Here is a 13,384-nt window from a genome sequence, read left to right as displayed (position 1 = left end):
GACTCTCTCTCTCTCTCACACACACACACACTCGCATTTTCACTCTCTCTCTCACACACACTCACTCTCACATACACACTCCGAGGAAAACCTTGCTAGCGCCCGTTTCATATGTGTCAGAAACGGGCCTTTTTAACTAGTGTATACATATAATGCCAGTGATTAATCAAAAAAAACCTAATGATTAGGAAGCTATTTATTTCAAAAGTTTTATATACCAAGTTTGGGTAAGTTTACTTTTTGGTGAGGCATTCCTGGGGTGGATTTTGTACTTCACACTTTTCAGATTGGGAGCATGTACCCTTAATTTAATCCAGAAAATTATGCACCCCCAGACAGCAGTATAAATGTAATTCCTGGAGTAATTTTCGAAGTGGAAGCATATATATATACTTCTGCTTTGAAAATCCAGTGAAGTGTGCATGTGCTTTTTACCCCTGTGTGCAGTTATAAAATTACACCCCTCATGTCCAGCACTGAAATGTCTTCTGTTTTGCTAACAGATAATGGAAGTCAACGGACAGAACTTTGAAAATATTACACATGCCAAAGCCCTTGAAATCCTAAGGAACAACACACACCTTTCCATCACTGTGAAAACAAACATTTTTGGTGAGTGATTGTACTGTACAGTGTGCAAACCTTAGATGAAAGATACTGTGAGTGCAGGTTTTCATCAATAAAGTTCAGAATTCAGTTTTGAAATTCTCCCCTGCTGTGTCTTATTTTTCTCTTGTTTCCCATAAAGTGGTCCAATTAAGGTGAGTGTCACCACATAAATGTGCTTTGTTTTGTATTCAGAATTATTACTCTTTATCGGTCCTTCCCGTCTTTAGCCTGGGAATGTAGCAGATGTGAGAAATAATTTATGTTTACATACTGGTGCTTGTGCTTCTCGCTTGCCCATGTGCCTTTCCCATAGCTAAACTCAGTTTATTTAATCTGTGTTGCACGTTTTCCAGTTTTTTTTAAAGGTGGATCATAGCAACAAAAACTGAAATTACAATAAATTAAACACAGATAAAAACATGGGCAGAAAATGTACCTGATTAAGATTTATAAAATAAGATGATACCTTTTCTATCTCTTATTTAAATTTATTCAGATATCCATATTTTATAACGGAAACCTGTGTTAAGAGTTGAAAAATACGTCTGGTTTATAAAGGCAACCTAGGTGCACCCTGTGGCTTTGTAAAATAGGTAGATGGAACTAGCTAATACATAACATTTACTACTACTACTAATAATTTCTATGGTGCTACTAGAGGTACGTAGCGCTGCACACATTATATGGGGTCACAATCTGAAGACCCCTTTACCAAGCTGCGCCAAAAAGAGGCCTGCACTGGTGTCAGCGTGTAAAAAGGAAGTCTTTCTTTCTTGCAGAAAATGGCCATACGGCAAGTAAAGCACTTGTGGCCATTTCGGGGGAGGGGGGAGAGCCAGCCAGTGGTACTTCCTGTTTAGCTAGCGGTAAGCCCACGTTGGACTTACCACTGCTTAGTAAAAGAGGCCCTAAGTTTTTGTACCTGGGGCAGTGGAGGGTTAAGTGACTTGTCCAGGGTCACAAGAAGCTGCAGTGGGAGTTAAACCCAGATCGCCAGGATCAAAGCCCCCTTATACTAACCATTAGTCTACTCCTGCTTTAAAGTTCTGTACCCCTTGTACTCACAACCACAGTTTTATGATTTAGAGATAAAGAAAAGGGGCATTTAGAGGCCTGTTTATAAACCTGCTAAATTTTTATGGTTTAATTTATTCTGAATATAAATCTAAAATGACACTTTTAACCCGCTTAATCCCAATCAGGTCCAAAGGGGCTTACAAATAGTCTGTTGTTTACATACAAGTCACAAGTAGCAGGATAAATCAACACACATAAACATCCAAAAAGTTATGTTCATCATAAAGAAAAGTTTTCAGATTCCTCCAAAACTGTAAATAAGAGAAATTATATTTGATGTACTATAGTGCCACTACAATCACTTTGTCACAGCAGGTAACATTTAAAGCACTAATAAATAATAACAGAAAGGAATGCCACTGTTAGAACAGAAAGTCATACATACAGGAATCAGTAGGCAGACTAAAGTGCCTGGGACTCTGAGTGCAGGTCAGAGAGAGCCAAAATCAGAGATGTGGAGACTTGGGTCCAAAGAGTAAACAACTACAACAAAAAAAGAGTCTTCAATAGCACTTTAAGTTTAGAAAAAGAAGATTCAGATCTGATTTTTTTTTTTTTGGGGGGGGGGGGGGGAGGGGAGAGGTCATTCCAGAACTTAGGGGGTGTGGAAAAGAAGCTGGGGAGCGTGCGGGTTGATACTGGGACAATATGAAGCGAAGGCAAACTGAGGAGATTAGCATCCAGTGATCTAGGGTGTAATCAAGGAACCCGAATGAATGAGTGAGAGAGAGAATTTAAAAAGTAGAACGGAATGAAATAGGGAAGCCAGAACAGGGTAAGCACAATCAAATCTATTAGATTTGAGTAAAAGATGGGCGACCGAGGTTTGGAGAGTCTGCAGCGTACGAAGAGAGGATTTTGAAATGCCACAGTAAATTGTGTTTGCAATAATCAAGACAAGAAATTGGAAAAAAGCATGAGTTGTATAGAGAAGGGAGATCAAAAGTATAGATAGACCGAAGTTATCTTAGATTAAAAAAAAAAAATCCTGTTATCAATTTGGGCTTCAAAAGTAAGCTTTGTACTTACGTCAGTTTGCGTATTTAATCCATTTGCAGTGTTTAAGGAGCTGCTTAACAGAATTGGGCAGGAGAAGAAGAACGGAATTCCTCACATTCCCAAAATCGCAGAGAAGAAAAACAATCGCTACTCCATCTCGGATCTGCCAGTGGACATGGAGCAGGATTTCCCGCGTGAAAAGGGAGGCAAGAAGATCAAAGCAAACACTGTATCTGGCGGAAGGAACCGAATAAGGAAAATCTTGGACAAGACGAGGTTTAGCATTTTGCCTCCAAAGCCATTCAGGTAAGATTTTTACTGTTACTCTCTGTGTTTTTGGTGGCTATTGCGACCTTTTTCTGCCTATACTTCTATTGATCTGCAGCTGTATGTGTGTACCCTGGTGCATCGTTTCTTTGATTGGCCAGTCACGTTGCTCTGTTGCCACTCTGATAGTCATAAGAGCATGTGATGTGTTTGGCTGTTCCTAGCAGTTCCCTCCCCAGAATTGGCTACTGGCTGTTTACATTGCTTGTCCAGGGTTAAGCAGGCATATTCAGCAGCAGTTAACCAGACAGTACTGCTGAAAATGCTCGGTTAGCGCCTTAGGCACTTGGTACTTAGCTGGTTAAATGCCGATATTCAGCACTTAACAGAGTCCTAACTTTATGTAGTTTATCATAGCTAGTTAAGGGGTCCTTTTACCCAGCTGTGGTTAAAAAGGGCCCTGCGGTAGCGGTGGGGGCCATTTTTGCTTCATGCCAAGGCCCCTTTTTCCACAGCGGGTAAAAAGACACGGCCATGTGGTAAGATTATTCTTACTGCATGGCCACATGGGGGGGAGGGGCACTTACTGCCACCCATTGAGGTAGCGGTAAGGGCTCCCGTGGTAACCAAGCAGTGATTACCACTAGGTTAGCGCCGCACTAGAAATTACACAATTATTTTTCGTAGCACCGAAAATGGCAGGAGCTCGAGGCGGAACTGCCGCTAGCGGCCGCATTGGTCCAGCAGTAGTTCCAGGGCCCCTCAGTGCTAAATATCGTACTTAACTGGCTGTGTTGTATCCGACTGTGTATGCCCAGATATTCAATTCTAGGGTCCGGACATGGTCCGGTATTGTGTATCCAGGAAAAAAGCCAGCTGAATATCGGGAAGTCTTAAGGCCTGCGTTAAATTTGAGAAGGTTCTGTTCCAAGCTCAATAGGGAGAGTATTTCAAAGGAAAGTGTCCAGATATACAAATGAGGAGTGACCATAACTGCAAATCAAGAACCTAGGTGAGGAAAGGTTGAATTTGATGTGGACAAGGTCAGCAAAAAGGTTCTTTTCGGGTGCAGGACTGGCTGTTGTCTACCTTTCTAAGTTCATTTCTCGTCGTCTCTCCCACCTTAACTGAAGCAAGGTGGCTAGTTTTTGCCGTTCTGCTCTCTGCTCTGTTACATGTTTTTAAAGAACCCCTTTAAAAAAACAATTTGAAGACTGGAAAAAACATTGATGTGCTTAGGAAGCTGTGGGAGTTGTAAACTGCTGCAGGTTTCTTTCCTCTGAAGTGATTGGACTTGTTTAATGAATTCTTGCATTTATTTCCTTTTATGTTTGATTGGATTACTTAAGATATGAATTTGCTGTTGTGCCTTGTGTTAGCAGTGTGTTGTGTTCAGTTTCTTTCCTGATTTGCAAAAATGCACATTGTACTGGGGATGTCTTTTAGATAATGCATGAATTACTGATTGGCCAGTCATCCCACAGCTTGTACAAGTCAGGAGAAAACTGCTGGTCTCTGTTCTGATCTGATCATGCCCACAGCATATTCAGAAGCTGTAATTATTTTGGCATGAGAACAAAAAATGTATTAAAACATTTAAAAGAATAAATGCTACTTCTAGCAAAAACTTAGTTGGAGAAAACCACTCTGATAAGCTCCTGGTCCTCGTGATTGTGGAGATTTCATTGCTCAACAGGATCTGAGATTTTCATTAAATAGGAATGAAACGCTTTCCCCTTAAAAGTTGTCCCAAAAGTAGGGAACAGTTTCTTAGGAGTCTGATCACATGTTGGGAAGCATTGTGAGGAAAAAGATCATACTTCAAAGCTGTATTGTTCCAGTGTGCTTTAGCTGTAAACAAAAGTAGAGGTTTTTGGGCAGATTTTAGATTCTTCCTTTTCTTAAAAATGCTAGGTGGATTTTCCATTTCCTTTAGGACAGAATGGCAGAAAATAGCAGAGATTTATTTATTTTAATCTCTGAATGGTGACTTAAACAGATAGGAGTGATGACGCTAGGGCGTGCGAGATGGGGAATAATTTAAGAATGGGAATAATCATCCACCCTGCTCTCGCCCTTCATCAAATAAGTGTATTGGGTCAGATTGTTGTTAACTTTTAAGTAGAAAAGCCACCCAAGTGTTTGATTTTCTTATTTTTTGAAAGATAAGGCCAAACCTCCCACATGGTGATAGTATGATTAGGGTTATAAAAGCAACTCGGGTGTCTCTATAAAATAGGAATCCGGAACCACCCCCAATAGCGCGAAATGCTCGTGCACAGATTTTCCATCAGTACAGTTCTGTCCCGCTTCACCCAAACCACTACCCTAGTAATGCCTAGTTGTATGTTTAGCCCTTTTCTGCATGTAAAGCTGTAGAAGCATAAAAAAGTACCTCTTACAGCGGGGCACAGCTTGCATGGGCAAAAAGCACGTGGGTGCTTCCAAATTTTCAAAGCGAAAGTATGCATGTACTTCTGCTTTGAGAATTACCCCAGGAAAACAGTGTGCGTAAATGTATGCCTGCTTTTTGGGGGGCACTGGAAATTTCTGAGAGAATTTATGTGCCTATGGTCACATTTTCAAAATTATCTGCCGAATACTATGAGGCATATTTTCAAAGCACTTAGCCTTCCAAAGTTCCAATTATGTATCTTACCTAGCGTTCCGCGCCTAGATCTAAGCGTGTTCCATAACAATGTTCATAACTTAATTGGCTTAAGCCAATCAGCGTTAACAGCACTTAAGCAATAATGAGCAGTAATTGGCAATAATTAGAATTTACGCCCATAACTTGCCAAACGTATGCTGTAACTCCTAATTTTTAATGTGCACATCCAAAAAGGGGTGTGGTTACAGGCATGGAAATGGGCATTTTATGGGCGTTCCCAAATGTGTATGCGTGTAAATGTATGGGCAGGGATTTATGCCGTGTTTTCATTAGTGTAAATGGATGCGTATAGTTTTAGGTGCTGGGATATCAACTAATCATACTCTATATACTACGCCTAAATCTTATAGAATATGCTTAGATGAAAATGATTTCCATGCAGATTTTCCAGGCAGTATATATATATAGAATCTCTCCCATCTCTGGGACACACCAAGGCAATCTGTTTTTCAAGATATCCACAGTGAATATGTATGAGATAATTGTGCGTGTATATCTATCTCATGCATATTCATCGTGGGAATCCTGAACATCTGACTGGTTGGGTGTATCCTGAGGACTGGATTAAGAACCCCTAGTGTAAGTGAAAATCCCACTTCCGAGAGGGGCTCTGCTGGTAATGGTTTGCCACATGCTGGCTGTATGTGCACACTCTTTATCTCCTTATTGGGTGGGCAGTTTTGTAATGTAATAGTTTTGATATTTGTTGGGACCTGCTTAAGTCTGTGTTTTGATAGGCGGGGTGAAAATGCCTTAAACAGAAGCCCTTCTCCACTGGTAAACCTGAAAATTACACTCCATATGTAATGGTTATCTAAGTTTGAGGGCTTACTTTTTTATTGGGTACAGACAGGCATCCGTTGACATTACTGGGTCTTCTTATGTTGTTTCTCTCTTTGCATGTTGAAAGAAATCACTTTTAATCTTTTTTCCTCCAGTCTTGTGGCCCTGTCATTTTGCTGGTGTGTGTTGTGTGTGTTTATAAGCAATGGCTGAAATTATCCTTGTTCCTCGAAGGATGTTTCTTAGCGTTAAAATGTTAACTGTTTTTGTGTATTTTTTTTTCTTTTTTTCTGTTACCACATCACCTTCTCAGGGGACTGTTTTGGTAAGAAATGATCTAACTTACTTGTGTAGGGGATGTACCAGTATAACTTTCTAAGGGACCCTTTTACTAAGTTGCATTAATCGGTACTGCATACTTAGCACATTTTAAAATGGTGTATCGTGGAACTCACTCATCTTGCAGTAACAGTCAAATCGACGCATGCTAAAAATGTTTGGTTTTTTTTTCTTTGGAAGGGGGCGTAGCGTGGGTGTTCTTCGATGATCATCTAGAACATCTACATTAGCATGCATTGATTAGTGCAGGAATAACACATGAGTCCTTACCACCTACATATGCTCATGTGCTAATCTTGTTTATGGCTGTGAGCTAGTCGCAACATTAGTGCATAGTTATTAATGCAAAATAATGGGAAAAGGTTATTTTAACAGCTGAGACAAAAATGGCCTTAGCACGAAGGAAAACCCCGCACATGGGTGCTCTAAGGCTACTTTATACCGCAACTTCGTAAAAGGCCCCTTAAAAGGAATGGATGCCTTCTCACTGTTACGTGATCCCATCATGCCCTTGCAGTACTGGTTATGTGTTTTGGAGCTGTAGTCATGTTGTGCAGGGTTCTGAACACTGTACATAGATATTATGGATGCTGTTGCTTTCGTCGTGCTTACTGTGTTTAATAAATTATGCTTTTTTTTTTTTTTTTTGGTTTAACTTTTTTTTTTATTGATGTCACATCCACAACATTTAAGCATCAATTACAATCACCAAATTTATATCTCTAAAGTCCATAACAAAACCTTTTGCTAAAGTAACATCAAACTTTTACATAGTCTTTTCATCCCTCCCTTCTCCCCATCCCCCCCAACCTAAATTATGCATTTTATTATTGTCTGAATCACTATTACAGTGGAATAAAAATACATATATAAGAGGCAAAAGTAATAAGCTAGAATTTGGACTATCTTGCAAAAATTGTGGTTCAAATAATTTCAGTGTAACAGACCAAAGATTTATCTATGCTGAAATGGTCAGTGTGGGTGGATTGATCCTTTCAGTTCTGCTTTACGTGCAGCATTTTTGTAAGTGGGAAATATTTTTTTCGCTTTTGATTTTTCTGCTGTAGTTTATGTTGGGAAAAACAGTCTCCTTTTTCCTGTAGTTCTGTTATCTTTGCTGGGTCCTGTCAGAGAATCAGCTGGCTACAAAGTTGCTGTCTGGCAGGGTCTAACCAGGCTTAGGAAGTCACTTAGTGTGAGAAACTGTCCCACAGCCAAAACAAGGTGTTAAGATCTTATTTTTGTTTATGTAATTAACTGGGGAGTGGAGTGGCTGCAGTTTGGCTGTTTGTGTTGAAATGTCTGTCATTGAGGGAAAGTTCATAAGAACATAAGAGTAGCCATACTGTGTCAGACCAATGGTCCATCTAGCTCAGTATCCTGTTTTCCAAGCAGTGGCCAAGCCAGGTCATAAGTACCTGGCAGAAACCCAGATAGTAACAACATTCCATACTACAAATCCCAGGGCAAGCAGTTGCTTCCCCATGTCTGTCTCAATAGCAGACTATGGGCTTTTCCTCCAGGGACTAGGCCAAATGTTTTAAAAATCCAGATAGACTAACCACTGTTACCACATCCTCCGACAAAGAGTTCCAGAGCTTAACTATTCCTTGAGTGAAAAAATATTTCCATGTAACTTCCTTGAATGTCCCCTAGTCTTTGTACTTTTGGAACAAGTAAAAAAAATCGATTTACTTCTACTCGTTTTACATCACTCAGGATTTGTAGACCTCAATCATATCTCCCCTCATCCGTTCTTTTCCATGCTGAAGAGCCCCTAACCTCTTTATCCTTTTCTCATATGAAAGGAGTACCATCCCCTTTATCATTTTGGTTGCTCTTCTTTGAACCTTTTCTAATTCCGCTATATCTTTTTTGAGATACAGTGACCAGAACTGAACCCAGTACTCAAGGTGAGGTTACACCATGGAACGATACAGCGGCATTATAGTATTTTCAGTCTTATTCACCATACCTTTTCTAATAATTCCTAGCATCCTGCTTGCTTTTTTGGCCGCCGCCACACACACTGAGCAGAAGATTTGAGTGTATTATCTACAACGACACCTGGATCTCTTTCTTGAGGGTGGACCCGAGCATCAATTAACTATGATTCACATTATTCTTTCCAATGTGCATCACTTTCCATTTGTCAACATTAAATTTCATCTGCCATTTGGACGTTCATTCTTCCAATTTCATGAGGTCTTCCTGCAATATTTCACAGTCCACACGTATTTTAACAACCTTGAATAGTTTTGTATCATCTGCAAATTTAATAATCTCTCGCATTCCGATTTCCATATCATTTATAAATATGTTAAATAGTACTGGTCCCAGTACCGATCCCTGTTGCACTCCACTGTTCACCCTTTTCCATTGAGAGAAATGACCATTTAACCCTACCCTCTGTTTTCTGTTCAGTAACCAATTCCTAATCCACACTAGAACCTTGCCTCCTATCCCATGAGAAGTACCCACTCAGAGTAAAAGCAGGTTTTAACCCAAGCTTATTCATTCATGGCTGTGCAGGTGTTAAGCTCCAGTTAAGCTCTCAGTATAGCAGAATGATCCTAAAAATGTATGCATTTGTGGTCTTAAAATATTCCCCAAAAGCTGTTAAATTTGTGATTGAAACTTCTCACAGGTGGGTACTTGTGTATTCAACTCTGCTCTAAATCAAGCAGGTGATAAGGGAAAAGGGCTTTTGAAACCAAAGCTAAGTCTTCTGTTTTTAGCACAGTTTGAAATTAACCTCACGTGGTATATGAAGTGCTTCAATTAAATTGTTTTCCATCTCCTCCTCCTCCTCCTCCTCCTCCAAAACTCATTTTAGCACTATTCAAAAACACGGTGCATCTTTTACACATATCTATTGTATGCCATATATGTAAAACTAATGTGTTTGATTAATTCTCTGTAAGGGCTAAAGACCATTATACTCTAATGCCCTGTCCCATTCAGGTGTTGGTGAGAGCATATTGGACATTTTCTCTGCCCTAAGGAATGTTTAACACTATTCTTATTTGGAAATATGATGTGCTTTGGGGGTAAGAACGACAGAGGTTGGTGGCATATTGTAGACTAACAGATTTATTGAGTCATATGCTTTCAAGGTTGAGAGTCCACTTGTCAGGCCCAGGTTCCTTCCACGTCTCTTGGGGCCTCTGATGAGGTGAACTGTTGTCCTTGAAAGCTCACACTTCAATAAATCTTTGAGTCCTTCAGCACCACCAGCCTCATATATATATATATATTTTTTTTTTTGCTACTGCAAGCTAACACAGCTAGCCTCCTGGAAATATTTGTGGGTGGGTGTGTTGACGTATTTATTTAGGCATTTATATCTTGCCTGAAACCAAGGTAGGTCATGTCAAAGTAAAACAAATCAAGACACTCCTTGGCTGCAGCCAACCTTTTCCTGTTACTGAACTCCTAAATAGGTGGCTTTGAATTGCTGACTTCATGAAGCCATCCCTGTGGTCCAAATGCCTCAGCAAACACATGACATTTGAGCTGTTCTTTAAGGGCTTCTTTTACAAGGCTGCGCTAGCGATTCCTGTGCGGCAAATGAGACGAAACCCGTAGGAATTGAATGGGCTTCCTCTCATTTGCCGCACCGAGAATCAGTAGTCCCTAAACTTGTTAGTATCAGCAAGTGATCTGATTGCACACCCAGGGTCCTGCTAAGGCACATATGTGTCTCCCAAGTACCTTTTTACTGAAGGGATAGTTAAATCTAAAAAGCACTTCTGATCATATTGACCGGTTTGGCTTGTAGACCTGCAAAAATGCGGAGCATCTTGTTGCAGTGCCTTGTGCATCATAAGGATTTTGAATTTCACCTGCAATTTGGTGGGAACAGTTTAAGCCAAAACCATTTTTACATAAAATCTAACACTGTTTTGAGCTCATGAGTCAGTTTATTACATCGTGCACAGTAACTTCTTCCCCCGCCCCCCCTTTTTGTTGAGCAGATATATTTCCTATTCTTCCCATCAGGCTTTCAGTATTTTCCTGATTCTTTCCTGTCCTTTCCAAGAACTACGCAAGGCAGGAGTCCACCGTGGCTGAGAGAAAAGGCAGCAGGTTGCTTAGCACTGCCTACAGTGCAGCTCTTCAAACCAAGCTGCAGGTGTCGCTATGAGGGCAGCCTTTGGCTTTCCTTTCCCACAGTGCTGTGGTGTTTGATATAAAGTTTTTAAATAGTTTAAACTAAACTGCTTTGGACCTGGGAATTAAATGCAAGTCCCTCCCTGTCACTTGGCACACTGCAAAGCTGAGGTGCACAGTTGTGTGGCTCTGAGGGTAACCAAAATATTCTTATTGTAAAGCAAATCACTCAGATACTTCAGATAAATATTTATTCTGCGTGCACAGAATCAAAGGCTTTTTTTTTTCTTTAAATATAGGACTGGCATTATGTACCTTACACTTGAGTGCTTCAACCTCCCCCTTGCAATACAGAGTATTATTTTATTGCTCAGATATGCATTGATTCAACTGTAATTTAGGGGCTTGTAAATATTTGCTCAGCCTTATGTTCATGCTCTTACATTTTGTTTTAATCCAGGGTTTTATCAGGGCAACATAAGTGTCTATATGCTTTTAAAAATAGGCTCCCAGAGTTATTCCCAGTAGTGCACAGATGTTCTCATGCAAATTTGCATCTATTGCAAGGCAGGTACAGCTTTGTATGTACGTGCACACACCTTGCAACTCCGCCACAGTTCCACTCAAATACCGCCCCCTAGGAAAGCCTATGGACATATTGCATTAATGTACCTATGCTCTCGGGTACCTGTGTGCACGTATTCACTCATAGCCATTTTCCATGTGTAAAACATGCAGAAAATGTTTTATAAAGATTACCCCATTATGGTATAGGAGAGAGGTTTGAACATCCAATTCTATTGATCAGTGGTGTAGCCAGACACCTAATTTAGGGTGGGCATGAAATCTTATCTCTTCCATCGCCCTTCTTGCCTCTTCCTGGTGCCCCCCCCCCCCCCCCCCCAAAACTCAAAATAGCAAATCCTGGGTCGGCGGGAATCCCCAAGCCCTGCCAGTCGAAGACCTCCTCCCAGCCAGAATTCTTCCCACCTGGACAGCTCCTGCCACCGCTGGCCCTTGCTCATGCTCAGTTTTCACACATTCACACGTGAGCAAAAACAGAGCATGCATGGAAAGGGCAGGAGGGGGGGGAGGGAAGGCAGTGGTGTTGGCTCCTGAGCAATACCATTGGCTTCGCTGGTTGGAAGCATTATGGCCAGGAGGAGGTTTTCAGCTAAGAGAGCACCAATTTTGGGTGGGTCTAAGCTCAAAATAGGCAGGCCCCCAGCCCGCCTGGGCTTACCTGTGGCTACACCACTGCTGTTAATATATGGGAGAAGGGGAAAAAAAATCCCTGCCTTAACTGATGGGAGATGTTTCTGTTATAGCGGCAGCTGAAGGTTGGTGTCTAATGCTTCCTGCAACTTTTCAGTTTCTTGAGCAGGTTAAATGTAGACCTTCTTTTCTCACTACCTCACCCCTCCCTCTCCCCCGTTTATATTTTTGCAGTGATGGCAGCATCAGCCACTCTCAGGATGACAGCATCGTCGGGACCCACCAGTGCAGACACAGTGTAGCTATCATGCCTATTCCTGGTACCCTGTCCTCCAGCAGCCCTGACCTCTTGCATCCTACCACCAGCATGCTGGATTTCTCTAATCCTTCAGGTAAATAAACCCATCCTGCTGTTCAAATAAATCCTCAGAAACTGATTAGTCATGCAGCATGTCAGTGGTTGATTTTAAGATCTTAAAATATTGAGTAAATGTGAGGTTCTTAAGTTTACCTAGCTGTGTTCAGCTGTTCCAGGGCTAAAGGAGGTAGATTAGTAAAGAGGGGGGAAATGCAGAGCTTCAGAAAGGCATAGGGCTTGCTCTTTGGATATTTTATTTATTTAATAGGATTTATTTACCACCTTTTTGAGGAAATTCACCCAAGGCCAATGTATAGCAAGAACAATTTGGGAATTAGCAATAAGCAATTTTCAGCAGAAAAAAAATATTCAAATAACAGTGCACATTATACTACTAATAATAATTTCTGTAGCTTTACTAGATGTACACATTGCTTTCTCTGTCCCTAGAAGGCTCACAATCTAAGTTTTTGTACCTGGGGCAGTGAAGGGTTAAGTGATTTGCCCAAGGTCACAAGGAGCTGCAGTGGGAATTGAACCCAGTTCCCCAGGATCAAAGTCCACTGCACTAACCATTAGGCCATTCCTCCACCTTTATGGTATAGTATACTACTTACAATGTCAACACAATATACAATAAAACATTTTGATAAAAACAAAGGAAACTAAAGGCCGATAAAGACCATATGGCTTATCCAGTCTGCCAATCCATGCCATCTACTCTTCCTCTCACTGCCCTAGAGATCCTTATGTACTTGACCCCAGCTCTCTTGAATTCAGGTATTGTTTTTGTCTCCACCACACTGAGAGCCTGTTCCACGAATTCACCACCCTTTCCATGAAGATGTCTGAGTCAATCCCCTTTCACCTTCATCCTATGCCCCCTTGTTCCAGAGCTTCCTATCAATTGAGAGAGATTTGCCTTCATTTGCATTTATGCCGCATTGGTATTT

General features: G+C 40.9%; 1 protein-coding gene across 1 annotated transcript in view; it reads left to right on the top strand.

The window, feature by feature from the left end:
* The window catches only part of LOC115475536 (rap guanine nucleotide exchange factor 6-like), a 78,805-nt gene that overhangs the window by 16,968 nt on the left and 48,453 nt on the right, over window positions 1-13,384 (top strand). The window contains exons 8-10 of the mRNA XM_030211317.1: window positions 504-612; window positions 2,745-2,991; window positions 12,308-12,465. Of these exons, the coding sequence (XP_030067177.1) occupies window positions 504-612; window positions 2,745-2,991; window positions 12,308-12,465 (514 nt within the window). The remainder of the gene's footprint in view (window positions 1-503; window positions 613-2,744; window positions 2,992-12,307; window positions 12,466-13,384) is intronic.

This window comes from Microcaecilia unicolor, chromosome 8 (assembly GCF_901765095.1).
Source record: "Microcaecilia unicolor chromosome 8, aMicUni1.1, whole genome shotgun sequence".
Taxonomy (NCBI): domain Eukaryota; kingdom Metazoa; phylum Chordata; class Amphibia; order Gymnophiona; family Siphonopidae; genus Microcaecilia; species Microcaecilia unicolor.
This window is presented reverse-complemented; position numbering and strand designations above follow the sequence as displayed.